Source organism: Antechinus flavipes, chromosome 1, assembly GCF_016432865.1.
Source record: "Antechinus flavipes isolate AdamAnt ecotype Samford, QLD, Australia chromosome 1, AdamAnt_v2, whole genome shotgun sequence".
Classification (NCBI taxonomy): domain Eukaryota; kingdom Metazoa; phylum Chordata; class Mammalia; order Dasyuromorphia; family Dasyuridae; genus Antechinus; species Antechinus flavipes.
This window is the reverse complement of record NC_067398.1, coordinates 183,925,554-183,953,408: the sequence shown is the minus strand read 5'-3', so window position 1 is coordinate 183,953,408 and position 27,855 is coordinate 183,925,554. Positions and strand designations below refer to the sequence as shown.

Genomic DNA, 27,855 nt, shown 5'->3' with positions numbered 1-27,855 from the left:
ATAATCATAACGCTGGAGGCTTTTAGGGGATTAGTGTGACAGATTGGCAATGTTATTAAGCTTTGTATTTATCCATGTTAGTTAACTTACATACTATAGAATAAAATTGAATCTGGGTCAATAATGACTAAATTTTTTCATTTAATGCTTCTATTCTAAAATCATCATTCTGGAACACATAGGGAAAACTGAGTATGATTCAATTGTATGTTCTCTTAATAATAATCATAATTTTAGCTTCTACATGCTTTAAAATCATTATGTAGAACTTTAATGCCCCCCTCACCAGAAATTAGTGTTTCTTCTTTAGATATGCCATAGCACTTTTTGTATGTCTCAAATGTACTTAGCACATTTTATTTTGTATTATATTCATCTCTCTACCTCAAGGCAGGTTATTTATGTTATATTATCATTATATCTGTATCATCCCTACCAGATGGTAGGGGTGTATAGATGTTTAAGGAGGACTAATACCGCTGGTGTAAGGACTTGCCAAACCCTTTCAGGGCTCTTTATTCACCTTTGGTATCCATCTAGCATTCAATTCTCAAATGTAGCTCCAAAAAGTTGTAACATTCATAGCAGCAGTAGTTTGGTAAACCATTTTAGCAGATTAAACCAGGGTGGTCTAAAATGCATCAGTGAATTAGAGTGGCATCTCAATTTTGTGAAGATTTCCTTTAGTGGAGTGGTGAATGAGAAGAATTTATTTCAGTGGCTAGGAAGGCAGCTGAAGCAGGTGCCATGGAATTACTTAGAGTTTGATCAGATATCCAAGATGCCTTACTAAAATCCAGTTCATATGAGAGTCTTATTAGCCTGTGATGTCATTGGTCCTCTTTATGAAGGAAGGACAAAACTAAGCAGGTTGTAAGCTCCTTTATGACAGGGATTGGACTTTATTAATATTTGGGAGGTTGAGTAGTACTGAGCTCTGATTTTAGACTTGGGAAATTTGGGTTCAAATCTTGGGTTTTCAGGTTACTTAATGTATAACCTCTGAGACTCAGTTTCCTTCTCTACAAAATGAGTATACTAATACTTGCACCACAGGTCTGACTAAGTTGTCAGAAAAGTGCTTTGTAAAACTTAATAGTGTTATGTAATTATCAAGTATTATTAAATGTGAGCTTTGTGTCTTTCAGAACCTAAATCAATGCCATATATAGATATAGATATAGATATAGAAAGCATTTAATAGATATTTATTGAATTGGAATATTACAAATACCCTGCCATTACAGAATATCTTTTCTTGAAGCACTTAAGGACAATATCATATATTTTGTCCTGTTCATAAACTGTGAAATAGGTTGGGGGGGGTGCATTGGGGTTAGATATTGTTATTCTAATTTGCAAATGGAAAAATTGAAGTACAAAGTGGTTGGATGAATTGCCTTTGATTTTTTTAAGCGTGGTGTTTAAGGGAAAAAAAGGCTATTACTTCCCGAAATGACATTATTTTTAAGTGGAATTTTGATGAAACATGAGTGTTTATGGAAGCATTAATAGATTGAGTCTTTTTTGAAATATAGATATGTTGGGTTTCTTGGATTGTTTGAACAATCTTTATTTTATATAAAAGATTAAACAGGGTCTTTTAAACTTGGATTTTTACCAGTAAATGTTTTTTTATGCCAGTTTAGGAAACACTTGCTTCATCTAAGAATTGGAATTAGATATAAACTTATCATTAGCATTCTTTCTGAGAAGCACAAAGTCAGCATTGTTTGGCCTTGGAGAGTGTAATAATACCTTGGAATAGAGCTAAATTCATAATTTGAGTACTATGCTTTTGACTCTTCAGCCATATATATATACTTCCTCTGCAAAGCCATATTGAAAGAATTTCTTACTGAAAAGAGCCTTAAAACAATATTGCATCCACATATTTCTTGATTACTGAAGAACACAGTGTGGGATCAATAAATACAGATGACATAGCTGCCAAATATATAATTAGGATAATGTGTATGAAATTGAAGTAGATAATTATTAAAGTGTTGTTGTTTTTTTCCTAACTGAATTCCCTTTGAATCTCTGAATTGGCAAATATTGATCATCTGGTTCTGGTCTCTAGAGTTTTATTTCTGAATGGAACCTTGTGATTGCAGTACACAGTACCTGTCACTAGTTGGCAGTGGTGCTTTGTGACTAGGCCCAGTCTTGCAATGCAACTCTCCTACAAAACTTAATTGTAACTTCTTTTACTAGATTTTAAGGTCTGTCTTGAGTTTTCATCTGTCAATGACTTCACTGTGAACTTGTCACCTAGAGTCCAAACCTGATGTCGTCTTTGACTCCTCTCCCTTTCTCAACATTCAGTCAGGTGCTACATCCTGTCAATTCTACCAGCAAAATTCTATCTTCCTTCTTTTTGCCACAGCCCCAGTTCAGGTCCTTATTATTTCTCCTCTGGATTATTAAAATCACCTTCTAATTGGTATTCCTTGCCTCCAGCCTGTCCCTTCTCAAATCTGTCTAGATTAATATAACTAAAGCGCAGTTCTGATTCTGTCATTCCCCTCATCAAATATCTTCAATCACTCCTCCCTTTTTGACTAAAATCCAAACTCTTTAGATGGACATTTAGGCTTCTAAAATTTGGTCCCAGGCTGTTGTCCCAAATTTATATTCCACTGTTCTCCACACACCCTAAATGACAGTTAAGTGAGATTATTTGTCCTTCTTTGTTGATTCTCTATACCTGGTGTTAGAAACACCCTCTTGACACTGAAAATAAGATATCAAGAAAAATCTATTGAAAAAGAATCTTAAGGAATTGTCTTAATGTTTCTGGCCAGAAGCAGGCTTGGCTTATCTTTAGGAAGAGGGAGCCCTGAGCCCAGAAGTGAGAGAACCTTTATACTTGTTTATACTTATAAATTATACTTTGTACTTGTACACTTGTTAGCTTGGTGCGAAGTCCCTCTCTTCAGAGACTAGATTGGTCCATTCCCTTCCAGGTCACAATCTTTCTGATACATCCACTCTTTCTCCCTAAGTATGTATGTAAACATGTTCCCCCTCCCTCATCATATATCCCATGTTCAAAAATGGTGGAAAACTCCTCCTCTGGGGTGTATTGTTTAATATTCAGTTAGCCTAGTAAGCAGGTTAGTAGTGATCTGATCAAGTGAGGTCATTGACCTCGACTAGTTTGGGCTGGATGGGCTATTATCTTATGTTTGTGGTTTTCTCAAAACCACAAGACTCTTTCTGATTGGCTGAATCTTCCTGTGCCTTTCGAGGTCCCCAGTTCTTTGTTTGCTCAAAGCTTCTATTGATCACTTAATTGTTCTGTGGAATCTTAACCTTCCTTGACCTCTCACATTCTGAAAACCTTTTGGTCAATGGTACCCACTATTCTACACTACCTTAAAGCTTGCAACACTCTGTGGAAACTCAGGTTTTCAGTATTTCTCACATTATCCATAAATGTTAAAATTACAGAATACAAAAAAAAGAGGATATATAATTTTTCTTCAAAATGTATAATAAATTTAATATGATCGGATCACAATCACCTCATTTCTTTTTTGTCTGAATTTATATTTTGGGTGTGTGCTTTTAAAATAATTTTAATGATGATCTTTTCTTTCTTATCTCTATTAATACCCTCTTATTATACCTCCCTTACCACGGAAGCCCCTCCTTTTAACAACTGAGTGTAGTCAAACAAAAGCAACCACAATTGATTGCATCTGAAAATTCATGTTTTATGTGTTTCCAGTTGGTCAATTTTTTTTTTTTATCAAGGGTAGCATGCTTCACTATCAGTTTTCTGAAATAAGTTCCATTGTTAGAAGAACTTTTAAAAATATTTTATTAAAAATGCTTTTAAGAGAACTAGCTCTTCAGTTTTATCCTAAGAAACATATTTTTTCCAAAATTATGCATATCATTCAAATGATTTTATATGCATGACTAATGAAAAAAATTTTCCAATCTGACTTAGATTGTTTCACTTATGTGTTTGCTTTTAGTACTTTAATGAAAATGGGTATTGAAAATAAATGACTTCTATTTTATCTTTATAATAATAAAAAATGTTTTAAGTCATCTTCCTATCATCGTGCTATTTAACTGCCTCATTATTCCTAAATACAAATATGACCACGTCATTCCTCTCTAATCAAAAATCTTCTATAGCTGATGTAAATTCTCTGAAAATTCTCATTCCATCTTCTGTATCCACTGATGAGTTGAGTCCCCTTATTTGTCTGTCTATGTCCTTTTCATGATCCTAGGGGTATCCCTGAGGGCTCCTGCATGATTTTCTAATGCAATCTGTTCAAACCCCTACAAATTTTCTTCTTCCACAGGATTATTTTATTAACTTATATAAACCAGTCAGCCTTAAGTAGCTTTTAGAAAGAGGTGTTTTCCAAGATGATAAAGTAAGAAAAGTTAGAACAAAACATCCCTCCAAAATCTGTGATAAACATACAAAACCAGGGGGAAATGGGCTCAAGCATAGTGAGCATATATGGCAGAGGGGTAGATCATTTCCCGGTTACTGGAAGTATTTTTCCCTCAGAGGGTTTGTGCTTAATTTACACCCATCTGTCCCTCAGTTACCAATGCAGAGCCCACTGTTAGCTGATCCAGATATATGTTTAGGACACTGAAGGGAAGTTAGAAGATTCAACTTCCTCCTTACTCTTCAGAGCAAGAAGTCATCTTCTGGCCAAATCAGATGATGAGGAAAAATCTAGGTAAGGCTGAAGTATGTCCTCTACCTCCCAAGAGCTTCCTTCTCAAGAATTCAGCTAGTTTGCCATGCTTGCTCCAGTCTTTGAAACAATTTGTAGACAATACTTAGGAGAGAGCCAAGTTTTCTTCAGCCTATCCAAACACAATTCATGCAAACTTCATTACAGTGTGAAAGCCTTTGAGCATTTAGTCTAAGACCTATGAATGAAAGATTGATTTAAGATGTTCTGAGTTAAGGTATGAAGACTAAAATAGGAAGAAGATAGTCTTGATTCCATTTTTCAACTTCAGTGACTTCCCAATAGAAAGTCTTATTTTCTTATGATACAATCTTTGCTCATGGCTTTCCATAGGTTTGCTGCAGGAAGTTTGTGTAATATGCTATCAGTTTCCCATGCTTTGTCCTAACATCCAGAGATCACCAATGGAGCACTCCTGTCAAGCCTTACTTTTACCCCACAATCCAATCTTCTTTTTTTCCTATCATACATTTCTTTGATGACATCTTTTACTTATATGTAAAGTTCCTTTTACTGATTTTATGTTGAAATAGACTCATAAATATCATGCACCTCTCTGCATGATACTAACTTTTAGTTTTGCATGATACTAATCTTTTAGTTTTTTGGAGACTTTTATATTGAATGTCTTACTCCTATACCATTAGAATGTTAATATTAAAAATATGTGTCTATATTTCATTGGAAAGCTTGGAGATATTGAAGGAACTCTGCAATTTCCCAAAACAATCCAGTCTGCTGTCTTCTTCCTATTCAGCTTTCTGTATACAATATACTATATATATTGTATATATATTGTATTTCTTTAGTTGTGAACATGTTTCATTTCACTTCACACAATGGAATGTAAGCTCTTTGAGGGCAGAGACTCTTCTGTTTCAGTTTTGTATTTGTATTTCTAGCACTTGACATATAAAGGACACTTAATGTTTATTGATTGCTTGAAAGGGGCACAATTCTGAGGATCAAAAAGAAAGTATCATTGTATCTTTGCACAAAAGCATATATCATCCATAATGCTATAGATTCATAGGATCATAACATTATATGTTTAGAGAGGGACTTTGGAAGCCATCTAGTCCAACCCTTTAATTTTACAAAGCAAACTAAGGCTTGGAGGGAAGGTAGAGTATGTGACATGATTTGTCCAGTATTACACAGCAAGGGGGAGAGATGGAATTTAAACCTGAGTTCTGTGAGTCCCCATACTTCAGGAAACACATAAGATGAAGGTATACCATAGGTGGGTAGACTGGGAAATATAATCTCATTCAATTAGAAAATATGATCAAAGTTTATAAAAATTTAAGTTGGTATTGCTTCAGATTTTAGAATTCAAGAATAAAGATATTTCCTGTGAAGCCTGAAAGAAATGAATGATAAATTTAAGGAACTGGTTATACCAAGAGGTGATACTGGGGCATTCTTAAAGATATTTATAAATAGCTTCAAAATGTGTACATATTGATAAATCTGTAAAGAATTATTAAGAGAAACAGAGAAAGAAGGAACATTCATAATTTCTAAGAGAGTCATTTTGGGAAATTATTCTCTTTCACACACACACAGAGTTCCCTCATTTCTCTGTCAGAAACTAAATACTGAGCCAGGTGGAGAATTGATCTGATCAAGTTTTATGGTTTTTATGATTTTAAACAAATGCAATTCATATTAATTTCTATATGATCCTAGAAGTGTCATTGCTAAGAACTTTATCACATTCATTGGTATTATATTAACATATTATTATTATTTTCAAAGGTACCTTATCAAAATATGAAGAAAAAGTTCTTCATGTGGGAAAGATGCCTAATCAAGAGCCTACTTTGACAGAAACAATCTTCAAATTATTATCCTATTGCAGTCTTTCTCCTCAGTCACTTGGAAGGGTATTCATCAACTATATGGAACTAGAACAATTATGGAATTTTTTATATGACATTCCAGGTAAGAAAAATTCATAGGTCATAAAAAGAAATATTTTTGAGTTCTTAACACAGGCCTCTTGGAATTCATTCTAAAATACTCTATTTATATCATTTTATTGAATTAGTTTATAAGAGCTTAGCACATTTTTATCCATATAGAGGCAACTGTTACAATATTTGTCACCTGTCAAGTCTATTATAGCTGTTAAAAGAAATTATTTGACATACCTTCTGAAACTGCAGAAAAATGTTTTATCATAATATTCTTTCCAAATTTTAAAATATTTACAAAGGGCCACATTTCTCTATTGAACATTCATTTATTACTATTTGTCATCTCTTAAAATAGTTTAGAGAAGTCCTTATTAATATTTTGCAGTCCTTAGATGTATTATGAGTTACAAGATCAGTGCTCAAATGCAAATTATGAGACACTTATCGATGAGCATGTTGTCTAAGTATCCAAGAGCAAAAGTTGTTTACTCTTCTTCTGGTGGACATAGTGTATATTCTCCCTCCATATGGTTTTTCTACCTAGAGATAGATGGAGAGTGTAAAAATTGGGGAAGCTCCTGAATCCCAATTGAGTGCAGTTTCAGGCCCAAATGTAACTCACATCATGTGTTCTCTCTTTTATTTTGCATTAAAAACCTACTTCTTTACCATGGGGTAAAGGGAGTTTTGAGGGTTGTTTGGGAGGTAGAGGAAGGGAAAGTAGGAATCTAGCTGACTTCCAAAGGAGAAGGATATAGTCGAATGTTTTTGTCTTAAGTGTATCACACTATTAATCAAGAAGATTGTTAACAAGAAGACTAGATTCTCAAAGCTGTTGATTGTAAATGTCTTTAATACTCAGGCTTACAAATAGTATATAGATAATTTTGTAATAAATATTCATATTTAGGTTGTAATCTCTTGGTTCCCATATATTTCCCCCATCTTTTCTATTACATTCAAAGGATGAGGGGTTTTTGGTTTTTTTTTGGTTGTTGTTGTTCTTATGTTTTGCTGAGGCAATTGGGATTAAGTGACTTGCCCAGGATCACACAGACAGGAAGTGTTAAGTATCTGAGGTCAAATTTGAACTCAGGTCTTCCTGACTTCAGGGCAGGTGTTCTATCCACTGCGCCACCTAGCTGGCCCAGGATGACAGGTTTTTATTTTTATTTCTATAAAAAGGAGCAGATCAGAAGTGTTTTGAGTTGGTGATAGAGCCATTATGGAACTTAAAAGCAACTTTGAAAATGACCCAGTAGTTTTGAGGAGCTTCTGTGCCACATGTTTATAAAAACACAGTGATACCCATTTTTTCAACATTTAGTAATAAATTATGTAGGATTCTAATACTTTACAGGTATTATCTCATTTTATTCTCACAACAACCTTCATAGGTAGGTGCTGTTATTATCCTATTTTACAGATGAGGAAACTGAAGCAGACAAAGGACAGGTAATTTGCCCAGAGTCAAACATCTAATTAATTTCTGAGGCTAGATTTAATTCAGATCTTCCTAACTGCAGGCTTAGCAATTCTATCCATTGCAATTCCCTATTAAGCTTTTAGACCAGTTTCTGCCTTGAGCCTGAGCTGTACTGAAAATGACTTAGTAGTGGAAATCAATAGCTAGGAAGTGAAGGTAAAACTGCTACTTGAACCTCACGTTTTGTAATTTTTCATCCTTTTCTTGAGCTGTCTTCCCAACGACCTCTAGACAAGCTCAGACTATAGAGCTGTAGAAGGGAAGGGATGTAGAGATATGACACTCCCAGCCGCCTTATAGTCCCTTCTCCAGGACCTTAGTAATTCCATTGGCTTGGGTGATCCTGCTACCAGTTTGTAATGCCTGTATAATTTAGGAGATGGGTTTGAGAGTTGCTGTGGGGAAGAAAGGTAGCTAGCCTGATGATGAACATCTAATGACTGAGCTAGACTAGTCTTGAGAAAACACTCAAAACTTAGAACAAGTTGCTACGCTTTAGTCTAGGAACCCTCTTAGTGTTTTCCTTTAAACTTCAGATATGTCTTTGAAGGATGATGCTGTATCTGTACCCATTCATTTTGGAATCCTACATAATGTATTCTTTAGATGCAGTTAATCAGTTAAGTTGTCATAATAATCTTAATAAGATGATCAAGTTTCTTAATTAACAGCAAAATACAGTGCTTTCTTAGAAAACTGTATTTAAATTGGTAGTAATTTTAAGGTAAACCCAGTTGAGACAGTCAATTTTTTCTGTAGCAATATTTGTGTACATATAAAATATTCATTTCAGTAAATTAATTCATGTGTCCATACAATGTGGAAATGCTAAGTTATTTTGAACTTCACTGGGATTCTGCTTTTTGCTTTACATGATATTCCAGAATTTAGAACTAGAAAAGACTTAGAATAATCTAAGTGGGATTTTATAGATGACCCTGAAGCAGGCCTGAAGCAAAGCACTGTTATGGCCCAAGCAAAAAATTGCATGTTCTTTATGCATTACTGTCCAGGGGAGCCTTTGAGTCTTCATAGTAATTCTTGCAAATTATTACAAAATCAATATTCATATGACATGGAAGGATGAATTTGGAGGGTGCTTTACTATATACCTGCTAAAATGTAATACTAAAAAGTTTCCTCTTCTGAAACTTTTACTGCTGCCATACCTACTTTTATTTTCTCTGCCCAGAAAAATTAAATAGTTTATATATGATCACCCATATAGTTCGTAGTAGATAGTAATAGAGCAACGATCTCTGGCTTTCCCTATTGAATATTCTTTATTTTTTACCTTGAGATAATTTTTAAAATTTTAAATGAAGAACATTGCTTCTCCTTTTACATCCTCTAATGAAATAGACTTCTTGAAATTACTATTATAAACTTAACAGATATCATGAAAGATGAATAAGAATATTTTTCTAAAAATAAGACTTAATATGGACATATATTCTGATTTTGTCAAAATTTGCCACAGCATTTTAATAAATGTTCTTTATCACAGCTTCAGGTAGCTCCTCTTTTGTTCTTGGAAGAGTTTCTAGTCACTAGCTAGAAGACATTTTTCTGCCCTATGATTAAATATGGGACTGCATGAAATGGATGTGGAATAGGAATATGAAAACAACTAGGTAAAACAGAAATGGTGGCCAAGAAAGAAGTAGCAGCAGCAGGTAGCCTGTTATAGAAGTAGTAAAGTAGAACAATTCTCAATATAAAACTGGAGGAGAGCAATTGAGTGAAGAAAGAGGAAAAGCAGAGGGAATTAGAACTGAGCAGTGTGAAAGTTAGAAGTCAGCAGCTAGATCTAGAGATTCATGAGGTATATAGGAGTAGGCCTTGCAGGATGACCTGGCCAGTGCAGTAGCATAAGCCAATTCCAAGGCATTATCACTGATGCCCTGTTTCTTTGAGATTGAAGGAAAAGAAATTCCCAATAGACAAACAGTGTTAGATTTATTATCACTAGGGGTGTGAGTCTGAAAGAATATTGTCCTTTTGCCAAAAGGAAGTAGAGGAATTAGAGGAAGATTTGAGTATCAATTCTCTAGAGACATTGGAGAGGATACTCATTTTGTGTCCAAGTGCAGAGATCTTATTATTCTGTCTTAATTAAATGCTTTCCTGTTTTTGGCTTCGTGTGCCTTTGGATTAAAAAAATATAGAGTTAGAACCAATAAACATTTATTAAGGACTTACTAAGTACTGGGGATACAAAGAAAGTTAGAAGGATCAGAAGAGAGCCTCAGAAGGCTCGCAATCAATTAAAGAAAATCAATACATACAAAGAATATTTTTCTTGAGAATTTTTTGGGAAGGTAGGGGGTGGGGAAGAATATGTTGGGTTTTTTCCCACAACATGACTTTTATGGAAATGTTTTGCATAACTTCACATGTGCCTTCTTAATGAGGAAGTGAAGTTAGAGAGGAAGGAAAAAAAAAATTTGGAACTCAAAATTTTATTTTTTTTAATAACAATAGCTTTTTATTTTTCAAAATACATGAAAAGATAATTTTCAACATTCATCCTTGCAAAAAACCCTGTTTGAAATTTTTCTTCCTCCCTCTCCGCTTTCCCCTTCCTCTAGACAGCAAACAATCCAACACAGGTTAAACATGTGAAAAATCAGATCAAAAAGAAAAAAAAAATGAGAAAGAAAACAAGCAAGCAAAAATCAATAACAAAAAAGGTAAAAATACTATGTTGTGATCTGCATTCAGTCACATAGTCCTCTCTCTGGATGTAGATGACTCTCTCCATCATAAGTCTATTGGAATTGGCCTGAATCATCTCATTGTTGAAGAGCCAAGTCCATCACAGTTAATCATTACATAATATTGTCGAAGTGTACAATGTTCTCGTGGTTCTGCTCATTCCACTTAGTATCAGTTTATGTAAGACTCTCCAGATCTCTCTGAAATCATCCTGGTGATCATTTCTTATAGAACAATAATATTCCATTACATTCATATACCATAATTTATTCAGCTATTCTCATCAATTGAGCAACCACTCATTTTCCAGTTATTTGCCACTACAAAAATGCTGCCACAATTTTTGCAATTGGGTCCTTTCCCCTTTTTATGCTATCTTTGGGATATAGGCCCAGTAGCAATACTGCTGGATCAAAGGATATGCACAGTTTAATAGCTATTTGGACATAGGAAGTCAGAATTTTTAAAGGAAATGTTAAAAATTATTTTACATGTAAGTGAGAGGGAAATAAAATTTTAAATAAATTGTTTTAAAAATTTTTTTAAAGGAGCTGAAAAGGAGAGGACTATGGTCTAAATACTTGATGATCCCAAATAGCATATGGAACTTGGGAAATTGTTAAAAGTCCCAGAGATAAGTGAGAACCTTAGACTCTTAGTTTCAAGAATTCAAAGATCTGTGCCTTCATCCTATTGATGTACCCTCCTTTTAAATGGATCACAAACACTTGGTGTCTTAATGTAGTCCATTTAATGAATTACTCTAACCCATGCCATATTTTTTTAGGAACAAAAGTAAAAAATGTAAACAAAATATACAAAAGTGTGATTTAGACTTTTATTTGGACAATTCAAAACCTTATATGTGAAATCAGTTGGGCAGTTTCACTCTGTCATCTATATTTGTTTAATTATATTATTGTAGGAAACAGTTCTTTCCCATGCACCCAGAGTAAGGCAATATTAAATTAAATTTATAAACCTACAAAATAGTGTTATAAACTCTGCTATAAAAGTTAGGAATATTTAAGATGATGAAGAGCTCCATATAGCTATTCACAATACCACACTGAAAAAAGCAAAAATGACAATTGCTCATATTTGTCATTTTTGCCTTTTCAGTATGGTACTAGGCTTTTAAAAAACTTTCTTTTACTATATCATAGTCTCTTGCAGAGAACAATTAATTTTCTTAGCAAAATATTTCCTTTCAACTTTGAAATCCTGTATTTCCTTTTTGGATTTTACTAGCCCATGTTTGAGATATATGAAAACGCTGGAAAAGAATATAACCATACAAATAGGAGATACTTACATTATTGTTATTATTGTTGACACAAAGATTACTTAACATTATATCATCCCATTATCAAAACCATTTGTTACTAGATAAGAAATAGAATAGTCAATCAGTGGAATAGGTTAGATACACAAGATAAAATAGCGAATAACTATAGCAATACTGCTTGACAAACTTAAAGACCCCAGCCTTTGGGATAAGAACTCACTATTTGACAAAAACTGATGGGAAAACTGGAAACTAGTATGGCAGAAACTAGACATTGATCCACACCTAATACCATATGCCCAGATAAGATCGAAATGGGTTCATGATTTAGACATAAAGAGTGATGTTATAAGCAAATGAAAAGAACATAGAATAGTTTACCTCTCAGATCTGTGGAAAGGAAGAAATTTGTGACCAAAGAAGAACTGCAATTCATGACTGAACACCAAATGGATAATTTTGATTATATTAAGATAAAAGGTTTTTGCACAAACAAATTAATGCAGACAAGATTAGAAGGAAAGCAATAAACTGGGAAAGCATTTTTACATTTAAAGGTTCTGATAAAAGTCTCATTTCTAAAATATATAGAGAACTGACTCAAATTTATAAGAATTCAAGCCATTCTCTAATTGATAAATGATCAAAGGATATGTATAAACAATTTTCAGATGAAGAAATTGAAACCATTTCTAGTCATATGAAAAAGTGCTCTAAATCAGAGAAATGCAGATTAAGACAACTCTGAGATACTACTATATACCTTTCAGATTGGCTAAAATGACAGGAAAAGATAATGATGAATATTGGAGGGAATGTGGGAAAACTGGGACACTGATACATTGTTGGTGGAGTTGTGAACGGATTCAACCATTCTGGAGAGCAGTTTGGAACTATGCTCAAAAAGTTATCAAACAGTGCATACCCTTTGACCCAGCAGTGTTTCTATTTGGCTTATATCCCAGGGAGATCATAAAGAAGGGAAAGGGGCCTGTATGTGCAAGAATGTTTGTGGCAGCTCTCTTCGTAGTGGCAATAAACTGGAAACTGAGCAGATACAGTCAGTTGGAGAATGGCTGAATAAATTATGGTATATGAATATTATGGAATATTATTGTTCTGTAAGAAATGACAAGCAGGATGATTTCAGAAAGGCCTGGAGAGACTTACATGAACTGATGCTGAGTGAAATGAGCAGGACCAGGAGATCATTGTACATGTCAACAACAAGATTTTGTGATGATTAATTATGATAGACATGGCACTTCTCAACAATAAGATGATTGAGGCCAGTTCCAATGATCTTGTGATAATGAGAGCTATCTGCATTCAGAAAGAGGACTGTAGGAATTGAGTGTGGACCACAACATAGCATTTTCACACTTTTTGTTGTTTGCTTGCATTTTATTTTCTTTATCTTTTTTCCTGTTTTATTTGATTTTTCTTGTGCAGCAAAATAATTGTATAAATATGCATACATATATTGGATTTAGCTTATATTTCTATCATGTTTTAACATATATTGGATTAATTGCCATTTAGGGGAGTAGATGGGAGAAGGGGAGAGAAAATTGGAACACAAGGTTTTACAAAAGTTAATGTTGAAAAATTATCCATGCATATGTTTTGAAAATATAAAGCTTTAATTAAAAATAAATAAACAATATCATCTCATGATCATGATTATTTTATATCTAGATAGGTCATATTTCTAGCACAATGTAACTACTGGATTATAATTATTGTTATATATTATAATAAATTATAATTATAATTACTAGATTATAAATTAAATTCTTGATGTCTTTTTTTTAAAACTTTGTTTTTTAAAAACACATTATAGCCATTTATTTTGTATGTTTGTTATTTTAAGTTCACCCCTGTTGGAATCCTTACTAACTGCTAAGTAGTTAGAGTTGATCTAATCTTACAAAAAGATGTTTTGGGCAGAACCTGAAACAAGGTACTAAGTAGAACTACCCATAATCCCTCTCTCTGGAAGGAGCATAAATAGGCCAATGGGCCAGTCGGAGAGTTCTAGAGAGAGGAAGACGCTACAAGTCGAGATTTCACCGGAATGACATGAAGACTGGAGCTGGCTGGAGGCTGAAGAAAGCAGAGGCAGAGGCTGAAGGACCAGACCTTTGGATTTAAAGACATTTGGAGAGAGTTCTTGGAACCAAGCAGAGAGATAGGCCTCTAAGCTAACCGGGCTATATTGGAAATAATAAAAGATCTGAACTTTTATCACCTGGCTGCGTTTTGAGAAGAAAAAGCTCACCACATTTTGGCGCCCGAACAGGGACCGATTCAGATCCATCTGAACCAGATCACAACACATCACCATAGTGCTACTGTGAGAAAAGACATTCTTAAGATGTTAATGTCCTACAGAAATATTATTTGTTATTGATAATATTACCATGACATATTTTAGCAGAATAAGAAAAAGAAAATGGTAAAATTAAGAGATGATATAGATTGTATAAAAAGTTTAGTTAAGCTTAAAATATTAATTCTAGAAAAATAGTTTACTTTATTATTTTTCTGTATAATTTTCAAGATTTTTTTTCCTCACAGCACTCTGCAGCATAGTACAGGAACAACTTTAACCTCTTTCTTGGTTGCTATTATATTATATTAGGATTGAAAGATTTGTATAAAGCAGAATTTGACAAGATTAGAAAAAGCATTAATTAAAGCAAAAAATGAAGGAGAAGATATATCTGATTTTATAAATGCATATCCTGTGATTGAAGAGCTCAACTCCTCAGGTCAAAAAGAGAGAAAATACACTGCTTTTAATTTGGGAAAAATTAAAGATTTGAAAAAGGGTTGCACTCTTTATGGGGCTACATCATCTTATGTGAAGATGTTACTAGATAATTTGTCTTATGAAATCCTAACCCCGAATGACTGGAAATCCATAACCAAAACTTGTCTAGAACCGGGACAAAATTTATTGTGGCTTTCGGAGTTTCATGAATTATGTAGGATTCAAGCCCAACGCAATAGGCAAACAGGACAAGTTGCTTTTGACCAACTAGCTGGTGAAGGTCAGTATGCAGAGAGTTCAGAACAGATTTATTATCCCATAACAGTGTATGAGCAAATTTCTAAGGCTGCAATAAAAGCTTGGAATTCTCTCCCTGGACAGAAAGATGGAAATAATGCTTTCACAAAAATAGAGCAAGGTCCCAATGAACCTTTTGCAGATTTTGTGGGACGTCTGCAAACAGCTGTAATAAGAACCATTGGAGACAATGCAGCAACAGAAATAATGACTAAACATTTGGCTAAGGAAAATGCCAATGAGGTTTGCAAAAGAATTATATGGGGGCTAGACAAAGATGCTCCTTTAGAAGAAATCATAAGACGCTGTGCCACAGTGGGCACAAATGCTTATTATGCCCAGACTATGATGAACATGGAAAGACAAGGTCCTTCTTGGCAGAGGAATTCTAGAAAAACTCGTCGATGTTTTCATTGCGGAAAAGTTGGACATTTGAGAGCTCATTGTAGATATGGAGATAGAGTGAGAAGGCAGGGCCCAGCTCTAAAGTATCAATCAAAGGACAGGTGGGGCATGATAGCAGCTGAGGTTACACCCAGAGAGACTTTAGAAATTCAGAACTCTGATGTCATCAACCAACAGAAAAGCAATCAGGATTACAGTTGGGGAGAATACAGGCCTTTTAAGACAACAAGACAATATCCAATGCAAACAGCTCCAATGTAATTACCAGATGATGAGGAGAAATCCCAAAAGTGGTAAACAGAAGAGAATTAGATAGGTTAACTGCTTGGGGAAGAGGATCTGCTTATATTTCCACAGGTGGAAAAGGAATCAGATGGCTAACAATGAGACTGTCAAAAGAACTTTAAAATCTTCAGCTTTCAGTTCCTGAAAAACCAGCAAGAACCACTGGATTCCCTGAGATGAAAAATTGTTGATGAGACTTTTTGCAGTACTTCAGAGCTTACAGGAATTATTAGATTCCTGGCGCATGAACTAATGAACAATGGATTCCTTATGGACTATTTCTAGGACTTATGGACATTTGTAAATTTTCAGGTCGATTTATGTTGTTACATTACTACTAGCCTGTGTTATATTACTATGTGCTTATGTATTTTAAGCAATTGCAAGAATCATTGGATTTCTTGAGATGAAAGATTGTTGATGAGACTTTTTGCAGTAGTTAAATTTTCATGTTGATTCATGTTATTTGTTACATTACCACTAGCCTGTGTTATATTGCTGTGTGCTTTTGTAAATTATGTATAATGCCTCCCATATTGATGGATTTATGTATACCATGTATATCTGTTACAAAGTTCTGGCCCATATTGATGGATTTATGTGTACCCCCTCAGGAACCCCCTATGTTTTAAAACAAAAGAAAGGGGGAGATGTTGGAATCCTTGATCTAATCTTACAAAAAGATGTTTTGGGCAGAACCTGAAACAAGGTACTAAGTAGAACTACCCATAATCCCTCTCTCTGGAAGGAGCATAAATAGGCCAATGGGCCAGTCGGAGAGTTCTAGAGAGAGGAAGAAGCTACAAGTTGAGATTTCACCGGAATGACATGAAGACTGGAGCTGGCTGGAGGCTGAAGAAAGCAGAGGCAGAGGCTGAAGGACCAGACCTTTGGATTTAAAGACATTTGGAGAGAGTTCTTGGAACCAAGCAGAGAGATAGGCCTCTAAGCTAACCGGGCTATATTGGAAATAATAAAAGATCTGAACTTTTATCACCTGGCTGCGTTTTGAGAAGAAAAAGCTCACCACACACCCCCATATGATTTTTCTTCTTTTTTGATTTTAATATATTACCAGGGTCATAACTATTGAAAAATTATTTTAAACCAGTGTACATTTTGTGCTATTTTGGATAGCAAATTTTCTAGTATTATGGCAATGCATTGAGATACATAAGATGCCCTGCAAGTAAAAATTTTCCCTCTCTTAAAAATATATCTAGAATAACAAAATTACATATGTCATATGAATTGTCAGTAAAAATGTTCCTTGGATGTGCTATACATTCCTGCCATTTGCCTCAGACTTTTTTGAAAAGTATTATAAATATTTTTAGAAACATTTGATAAATAATATGGTTTTAAATGTTTATAAAATGTTCACTTTCCGCAGTTTAAGTCTCCTCAATTAACCAGACCCTTTTACCTTAAAGGGTGAACTTTAAAAATTTTTCTCTAAACTTATCTTTTAAGAGGAGACCAGTCACATGCAAGGCAGTGTTGACATAGTAGAAAAAGGACTGACCTTGGAGCCAGAAAAAACAGGGATCAAATTGACATATATTCTTGATACTGGGGCAAATCACTTAATCTCTTGGTGCCCCAGGCAACTCTTTGAAACTATAAATTACAAAGAACTTGGTGATCTATACCCCACATTTTCTACACAAGAAAACAAGTGAAAGTTAATGGGTTTCAACAGAATTACAGAACTTCTGAGTTAGAAAAGACCATCTATTGAAAAAGCCAGTGTATTTGGTAAATTATTTGTGTGGTCCTGAGCAGAGATAGAGCTAAAGCCCTGAAGTCTTGCCCATTATCATCAAATACATCCTTTTCCAAAAAACTTGTTAATTATTGCCTTGTGACTAGAAAGGTTGCCATAGAAAAAGCCTGAGGTACTTGACAAAACTCCAGTACAGCCTGAAAACTACAAAAAGATGCTATGGATTTGTGATTTCACAATCACATATTTGTCAATGCATGAAAAATTAAAAAGTATCCAAGTATATTTACCTTTCTCATATGACAATTCCATTTCAAAAGAGAGAAGAAAGAATCTTTGCATATACAAAAGTTTTCCAGAGCATCTTCTATATTTGAGATGACTAGTGTCATCTAGTCTTATCCCTTTAAAGAGGATCAAGAGGAGTCATGGAGAGGCTAAGAGCAACATCATGTCAGAGACAGGACCAGAAAAAGAATTACATCTCTTGACCACCCATTCTTGGACAAGCATTTAATGGGTGCATCTACTTTATTTCCAGCCCTTGCCATCACAAAAAGTGCTGCTATAAATATTAATACGGGGTCTTTTTTTTTTTTTTTTTTTTTTTTTAATAAACTCCCTGGGAAAGCTACTGGAGTTATTTCCATCAATCGCCAACCAATTATAAGTTATACAATTCAGCCTAGTTGAAGCATCAAGACACAAATAAAACTATCACCCTAATCACCATCTTCCTTCAGAGCACACAACCCTGCCTTCCCAAGAGCCTTGGGAATATAACCCTTCTTCTAGCCCAGTACCCTCAATTACTATCCTGGGAAGCAATCCGCCCAACAATGCTGTTTCTGCAGCTGATAGAGACTCAAAAAGGAGAGTTCGTGGCTCTGTCATATGCTTCAACCACAGAAGCTGATACGATTTTCTCAGTTATAAATAATTTTGTAAAAATGTAAAGTAACTTTTACATTTGACTTTCAGTTGAAACTTACATGCGCACTGCCTCTCTGATTGTGTAAGTGTCTTTAGAGCAAGGGCTGTTCTTCCTATTTTTATCTCTAGTACATTGCACATTTATTCAGTTGTGTTCAACTCTTTATGGCTTCATTTGGGGTTTCCTTGGAAAAGATAGTTCACTTAATAGAGAAGGAATTGAGCAAACAGGTAAAGTGACTTGTCCAGGGTGACATAGCTAATAAGTGTCTGAGGCCAGATTTGCCATCACAAAGATGAGTCTTCCTGATTCCAGACCCAGGATTCTATCCACTATACCACATAGATGTCTTCTTAATATTTATTCATTTATTAACTGATCCAGCCATTCTGGAGAGCAAGTTGGAACTATGCCCAAAGAGCTACCTTTGATCCAGCAGTGTCTTTAGCTGGTCTATATCCCCCCAAAAAATCAAAAAAAGGGAAAAAGACGTGCAAAAATGTTTGTAAGTAGCTCTTATTGTAGTGGCAAGAAACTGGATGCCCATCAGCTGGAGAATGACTGAATAAGTTAGAATATATGAATGTTATGGAATACTGTTCTATAAGAAACGATCAGGAGGATGACTTTAAAAGGGGCTAGAGAGTCATATATGAACTGATACTAAGTGAAGTGAGTAGAACCAAGAGATCAATGTACATGGCAACAACAAGATTATGTGATGATTAATTGTGATGGATATGGCTCTTTTCAAAAATGAAGTGATTCAGGCCAATTCCAATAAACTTATAATGGAGAGAGCCAATTGCACCTAGAGAGAGGATGATGGAAACTGAATGTGGAACACAACATAGTACTTTCATCTTTTTGCTGTTTCCTTGGGTTTTTTTCTTTCTCATTTTTTTCTTTTTGACATGAATTTTCTTGTGCAGCATAATAAATGTGGAAATATATATAGAAGAATTACACATGTTTAACATATATTGGATTACTTGGCTATCTAGGAGAGGAGATGGGAGGAAGTAAGGGAGAAAATTTTGGAACACAAGGTTTTGCAAGGGTAAATGCTCAAGACTATTTTGCATATATTTTGAAAATAAAAAGCTATAATGAAAAATGATATTTACTCATTTTGCAGTGATCTCTGGGGAAAGACTATGGATATTACATTTGTATAATTCCACATTGTTGTCCAAAATGGTAATACTGATTCATAGCTTCAGCAACAATGCATTAATCAATCAAACAGCAAACTTGTATTAAGTACCTGCTAAGTGCCAGGCACTGTCCTAAGTATTGAGGATACACAAAAAAGCAAAAAAAAAAAATTCCTTGCCTTCCAGCAACTTACATTCTAATGAGGGAAATAATATGCAAACACACACACACACACACACACACACACACACACACACACACACAAGTTATATACAGGATAAATAGGAAATAAATAACAGAGGAAAAGAATTAAAATTGAGGAGGCCAGTGTTACAAAATCAAAGAATACCTTTTAGGGATTAATGTGTAAGAAGACTGGATGGGAAGGGAGGAGGGGGGGAGGGGTCTAGGTTATGAAGCGCTTTGAAAGTCAAATGGAACATTTTGTATATGTTCCTAGAGTTAAAATTGAGCAGATGGACTTTATTGAATAGGAAAGTGACATGATCAAAACCATGCTTGAAGAAAATCACTTTAGTGGCTGAATAGAAGACAGAATGAAGTGGTAAAGAGAGATTAGAAGGAGGTAGAGCGACCTGCAGGCTAGTGTAGTGATCCAACAACTAAGGAAATGAGAGCTTTCCTTACCCCTAGGATGGGGGCAGTGTCAGAAGAGAGAAGACCTATATTCAAAATATGTTACAAAAGTGAAATCGTTAGATCTTGACAGCAAATTGGAGATTGGGAATAAGAAAGAGTGGGGAATTTGGGCTGACTCCTAGTGTGTGGGACAGGGTGGGGTGCAAGTTCCCTTTCCTAATCCAATGAACTAATTAGCGACATCACCAGGTACAAAGAGAAAACATTTATTTAATCTCCGCAGGGAGAGGCCCAGACTCACACCTGGGAGCCGTCCCAACTTCCATCATGTGCATCTGGAACCTGTCCAGCTTCCGGTTTGTCTAGGGTTTAAAAGGCAAAGGACTCGAGCCTTCTCATTGGATAGATTAAAGGACATAACCATCCTTGACCAATAATCACCAATGCTGACTGCCTCCCACAGGTCACTTCACTTCCTGCAGCTTCCTGTATCTCAGGTTCAAGATTCATTCCTCCAGAGATCATCAAATGACTTCCCCAAAGTCCCAGTTCTGGAAACAGGGATCATATGACTTAATCAATACTGAGAAATACTTCATCAAATCAGTCCCATTCACTAAATTGTGAGCCTGACAACTACAGTAATAGGGAAGATGGGAAGGAGATTAGGAAGAAAGATAATGAATTTTATTTTGGACATATTGAGCTTAAGATATCTACCAGACATCCATTTTGAAGTGTCTGAAACCCAATTGGAGATTTGAGATTGGAAATCAGCAGAGAGTTTGGGGCAAGATAGGTAAATTTGAAAATCATTAGCATGATAATTAAATCACCAGAACTGATGACCTCACCAAATGAGGTAGGTTTAAAAAAAAGACTTGAGACCAGGACAGAACCCTGAGAGACACTGTAGTTAGAGGACATGATCTAGAAGAAGTTTCAGCAAAGGAGACAGAGAAGGACTGGTCAAATAGAGAGGGGGAGGACTAGGAGAGTGGAGCATCCTGAAAACCTAGAGAGAAAACAATGTGAAGGAGGAGAGAATAATTATCAGTGTCAAAAGTTGTAGAGAGGTCAAGAAGAATGATGATTGAGAAAAGGCCATTGAATTTAGCAATGAAGAAGACATAAATTTTGGAGAATGCATTTTTAATGGAATGATAAGGTTGGAAGCTCTATTACAAAAAGTTAAGACAATAAGAGGCAATAAAATGAAAGCACCTATTACAGAGGGTGTTTTGGAGGAGTTTAGCTACAAAGGGGAGAAGAGCTATAATTATCTAGGATGGAAAGATCAAGTGAGAGTTTTTCAGGATGGTGAAAACATGGGCAAGTTTGTATACAGTAGGGAATGAGCCAGGAGACAAATTTAAAACAAATGAGCAAGTGTGCATATACAGAAGACAATATATTGTAATAAATGGGATGAAATAGGATTGTCTGAACAAATAAAAGGTTTAGTTTTGGTAAGGAGTGTGACCACATCATCATGTGAAACAGGGGTGAAGACAGAGATAGTGATAGAAAACATGATAGTGTTAGGAGATAAGGAAGTGGGGAGAAGAGGGAACTCATAGCAAATGGTCTCAATTTTTTTCTGTAAAATATGAAGCCAAATTAGAGATGAAAATGTTTGGAAGAGCTGATGTGGAGAGTGGGATAGAGAGCTATAAAGGGAGGTAGAGTAGGATTGTATAGCAGTGGTAAGGGCTTAATCGAGATTATGAATAAATTTGTAGAAGATCCAGTCAGAACAGTTGCATGATTTTCTCCATCTTCATTTAGCAGCCTATGTATAGGAGTAAAGGTAGAGGATGCTGGGAATGATCCAAAGCTGAAGATTGCCTGGGCATCATTGATGATATGTCAGGTGGGTTAGGGAATAAGGTTAAATGGGTTCACCAAGGGATCAAGCTGGAAAGAATGGATAATTCAGGTGAGGTAACCTGGGAGAGAATTGAAGAGTCAGAGTATGGATGAAGAATAGAGTCTTGTAAGGGAGGAATGAAGGAAAGGTGAGAAACCAATGGATTATTGTCAGATTAGGAGATTTTGGAGTTCTTGTCTCCATGATGTACTCCATGAATAGCCTTACTCTTTACCAAGGCTAACCCCTCTACTTGTTCAAGCAATCCCATTTTATCCCATCTCTTCCAACAGATTGCTCCTTCTTTCACTCTTTCCTGTAGTTATCAGGACTTTTAATGGGTGGTAGATCTGAATAGCATGAATTTAAAGGGAAGAGAGTGATAGAAGTAGAAGTGGCAGTGAAGGTAACAAGGAAGGACTCAGTGGGCTGAGAAGAATGAGTGAAGGTAAAGCCAGTACTTGGAGGTATACAGACTGAATAACCAGAGAGCCTGTGTCATCAGAGAAAGCCAGTTTTCAGTAATAGGTCTAAATACAAAGAAAGGAAAAGGGAAGTTTGTTGGCTATGGAATAGGCATTCAACAAACATAACATACAATTCTAACTAATTTCCTTAGAAAGCTACTATATAACAAAATTCTCACTATCAAGATTGATGTGAAATTTAGCTTATATTTTCTTTCTATTCTTTTTTCTGAATCATAATGTATGTCTATACTAGCGATCTTAAGAACAAAAAACAGCACATAACCCAGTCATTGCACATATACTTAGACAGACTATTGGGTTTGAATGCAAATAGTTCAGAGCACCACATATTATGCCTCTTCAGGGCATTCACTACTTCAGGTGTGTTTAATAAGCCTCAATTTTGGTGTATTCCTAAATGCATTTATTTGAATGCACATGAGGCAATATGATATAGAAACTTGAGCATTACACCAGTAATTACAAAAACTGATTCATATCTTGTCTTAGATATTTACCATGGGACTCTAGATATTATATACCTATACCTCTCTGAGACTCAGTTTCCTCATTCTTAAAATAGGGACAACAGCAGTATTTAACATGCAGGGTAGTTGTGAGGATCAAATGAAATAATATATGCAAAGACTTTTGGAAGCCTTAAAATGATGTTTTTAAAAAGATGAACTATTGTTATTTTTATTAGTCTGGTTATCAATTCCAAAATGTTTCCTTTCTAGTTATTTATTCTTTCCTTAGTTTTTTTTTCTTTTTTTAGATTTTTCACATTGATTCCTTTTTTAAAAAAAAGTTATTCACACACATGGATCTTCTTTTAAAATTTCACAATAAAATCATTTCCTTATACATTAACTATTCAAGTAAATTTTTTTCTCATCTACTTTATCCTAAATTTTCTGATACCAAATATTCTAGAAATACATGTTTCTTCAGTTATTCTCTGTGTAAATCTTGAATAGTAGGTAGTTCTCTTCACTACGACCTTACATTACAAACACAAATCAAATTTTTTATCTGTGACCTTTTATATCAGTGCTTTAATTCCATCCAGGGACTATGAAATTGCCCTTGAATCCTGTAAAGCCATTTAATTGAAATCAGAAAATGTCAAATTTTCATTACTAAAGTTCTTCCTTGTCTGAAAGTTGTTGCTATCTTTCTTTCATTCTGTCTCTGGGACATTTCATATATCTTGTGCCTTTCTTGAAACCCTGGTTATTTTAACCCATTAAATCACAAGTGCATTGCTCTTTTTTGAAGTGGTTCTCAAATTTTTATTACTCTCTATGTTCTTCCTTCCTACTTTCAGTCCAGTTCTGAATTCATTCCTGTCCCCATCACCTTTTAGAAAAAAAATATCAAAGAACAGTCTGAAATTAATCTTTATAGACACATCAACAGCTATTTGTTTCTTTCCTTACAATAAGATGTATTTCCATAGTTCAAAAAATGAAGCATTATATGAAAGAGATCAGTTAGCCCATTCTTATTACCCTGAATTGGCCACCATCATCACCACTGAGTTGAAAATTCTGCATTATCGTCAAGGGGATTGTTGGGATTTTCCAAGACAATACTTTTCCTTGAAACTTGCACTGTTCCAGGAGCATAGCACATGACTAATAAATTGGGGATCCCAAACCTTAGAATAAACAGATAGGAATCTCTAGACTCCCCTTAATTCTACTATGCTTTCGGTATACCATGCACTGGCTGGTAGTCAAATACCATTAACCTGTCCTCATGGATTCTAGTCATAGGAATTCCTCCACACCGCACCCCCACCCCCAGGTATGTTTAAGAAAATTGGATCTCTCTTTCTTTGGGGGGTTGTGCTGCACCTTGGACTCAAGGAGGTGGCATTTTAAAAATCTCTCAGAATTCCACTAAATACAGAACAACCATGGCTTTAGACTTGAAAATGTTCCAGTTGATACTTACATTAGTTTCCAAAAGACTTTTCATTATCTAGCAGTTTGTTCAACAAATTTTCTAATATCAATCTGTGCATTGATTTGAATTGATTTCCCATTCTATGGCTAAATACATTTTAAAAAATCAAATCAAGAAATACTTACTAAACATCTATTCCAGACTCCGACATTGGGGACAGAGGGGAGGTCAAAAGGCATAAAGAATTTACATAAATATTAAAAACAGTTACATAACAAGAAAAAATATAAAAACACTTAAAAAGAAAAGATATCACAAAGCAATAAATTAAGAAAGTAACCTTTCTTTCTAGCCTTTACTTTAAATTATTTTCATCTGTTTTGGAACCAAATTTCACACATTCCTAAGAATATTTCCAGTTCTTAGTGCTTTTTGAATAGATTACCTTAGTAGTGGAACGTGTGAAAATATGTCACATAAAATATATTCCTCTTGGAGGGGATTTGCACCTTTTAGAATAGAGGAAAAACTTGATTAAATGTTTAAAATATCTTTCAAAATCTTTTTTCTATATTTTATAATTGATATTAGTATATTTTGTTTACTATCATAAAAGCAAAATCAATATCTTGAGTTAATATAATATCATTCTTTCTTATAAAACTAATTGCTTTGAATCTATGTTTTTTTCCAGGAAAATATAAGCTCCATCAAGTCAAGGAGTTATTTCATGTTGATTTATATCCTCAGTTTCAGCACAATGGGGAATATTTGTTTATTGAATTAAATCAGAATTCACATGCAAATTCAATTAACAGTAAATGAACATTTATTAATAATTATAATAGCTAGAATTTGTATTGCACTTTAAGATTTGCCAAGTGCTTTAAATGACTTGCCCAGAGTAACACAACTAATAAATATCTGAAACTGGATTTGAATTTAAGTCTTCCTAACTCTAGAGCCAACACTCTATGGATTTTATCACCTTGCTTTCTCCATACTATGTGTCAGGCTAAGAAGGAAATGTAAAGAAAGACAAAAATACTTATTTTACTCTCAAGGAGCTCATATTCCGATAGGGAAAACAATACATAAATAACTATATACATACATGTATATATATGTGTGTGTATGTATGTGTGTGTATATATTATGTGTATATACATAATTACATATATAAAGATGGTGGTTAGTAACAAGGTGAGAATGTAAGTTTAGAAACAAGTCTGTTTGTATTTTATAAGGTCAATGAGTGTAGAAGGACAGATCACTTTGGCATGAAGTAACTTAGGTTTCAGAGAAAAAGAGAGAAAAGATAGAAGGTAATCTCAGAGATTAGGCCTTGATGGGAATGTAGGACCAGGAAAGGCCATCTCTTGTAGGTGAGATTTGAGCTGGATTTATAGAAAGCAAGGAAAGCCAAGAGACAGAGGTGAGAAAAGAAGGCATTGCAGTCATGGGAATCAGCCAATGTAGAGGTACAGAGACAGGAGCTGGGGCTGCAGTGTTTTGTTGGAAGAACGCATAGGCCAGTGTAGATGATTCTTAGAGTATAGAGAGGAATAAAGTGTAAGAAGGCTTTGAAAATGTAGGAAATAATTTAGTGTGAAGGATTTTTTTTTTTATCCTGAAAGTAAATAGAGAGTGATTTGAATTTATTAGGGAAATCAGGGGTAAAGAATGGGGGACAAGAGATTACATACTCAGAGCCGGGCTTTAGGAAGCTCATTTTGGTAATAGAGTAGAGGATGGATTGGAGTAATAGGAGATTCAAGAAGGCAGACTAACTCAAAGGTTATTGCAATCTTCCAGGTAAGAAGTAATGTGGTCTTGTATCAGGATAGTGCTTTGTGAATGGAAAGACAGACAGACAGACAGACACACACACACGTAATATATATATGTGACGTGAAGGTAAAAAAAAAAAAATCAATTAGTAGGTAAATAAGTATAAGGAGTCAAGCATTACATTTCGGTGAAGGGACTGGATGACTGAAAAGATGATAGTGCCCTTGGCAGTAATGGGGAGGATTTAGGAGGAAAGGTAATGAATTCTGTTTTGAACATGTTGAATTTGAGATGCTTAAGGGGATATCCAGTTCAGTGTGTCCAAAAGACAATTATGACTGTAGCTAAATATGCTAATACAAATCTGAGAATCATCTTCATAAAAATGATAATTGAACCCATTGGTGATCCTGAGATCACCAAGCAAAATGAACAAATACTTATTGAGCACATAGTTTAGATGTGTCATGGGAAGATATAGCAGTCTAAGAGTCACTTGTTAGGCAGATAATAATCACAAGTTTATATATTTAATTGCAAATGAATGATATAGTGAATAAAATCAAAGAGTTCAGAAGAAGGACAGACCACTATGATATGGAGTTGCTTAGATTTCATAACAAGAGTGGCTTGAATTGAGAAAAATATATAAGATTTAGATAGGTTCTGAGAGGGTGAGATATTATATGTAGGGGAAACACAGTGTAAGAAACAATTTGACTGAAACAGGAAATGTAGATGGGGAAATTAGAAAATAAGATTAAAAAAAAGGTTAATGCTGATTGTGAAAGACTTTGAATTCAAGGCTAAATCGGGGACATTGCAGATAGTAGGAAGCCAATTAATATTATTGAGGCAAAGAGTGACATAATAGAAGGGGTTATTTATGAAAATTAACCTAACATCATTATAAAAGATGGATTGGAAGGGGGAGAGAATGAGGAAAGGGAGACCAGTTAAGAAAATATTATAATAGCAATATTGCATTAGAGGCAAGTCAAAACTAGAGTGGCAATGATATAAATGGAAAAGAAAGGATATTAAAAAGGGAATTGACAGGGTATGCTAATTGATGGGATGATATGGAGTGGGGCAGAGAAGGAGGGAGAAGTCAAAAGTCCTCCTAGGTTTCTAATCTCTTTGATTGACAGAAGAGATCAGCATGAAAAGGTGTTTGTTTGTTTGTTTTTTTTGGGGGGGAAGTTCATGAATTAATTTTAAGATATATCGGGTCATTCAAAAAGAAAAATTCAGTATGAAGTTGAAGATAGGGAGGAAGATAGGAAGGAATTTGGATCAGACTTTAGGAATTATGAGCTCAGGTGATAGTTATATTCAAAGATTTGTCAGTTCTTTTTTTTTTTTTTTTTTTTTCAATTTGGCTGTATAACAATTAGTAAAAGAATATTTAATGGTCTTGTGGCATGCATCAAGAAAAATGGAAGGAAGGAAGGAAGGAAAGAAAATCGTGTTTTA

General features: G+C 34.7%; 1 protein-coding gene across 1 annotated transcript in view; it reads left to right on the top strand.

The window, feature by feature from the left end:
- Nucleotides 1-27,855, top strand: part of KIAA0825 (KIAA0825 ortholog) — a 552,136-nt gene that overhangs the window by 238,815 nt on the left and 285,466 nt on the right. The window contains exons 14-15 of the mRNA XM_051971455.1: nucleotides 6,501-6,686; nucleotides 18,624-18,657. Coding sequence (XP_051827415.1) covers nucleotides 6,501-6,686; nucleotides 18,624-18,657 — 220 coding nt within the window. The remainder of the gene's footprint in view (nucleotides 1-6,500; nucleotides 6,687-18,623; nucleotides 18,658-27,855) is intronic.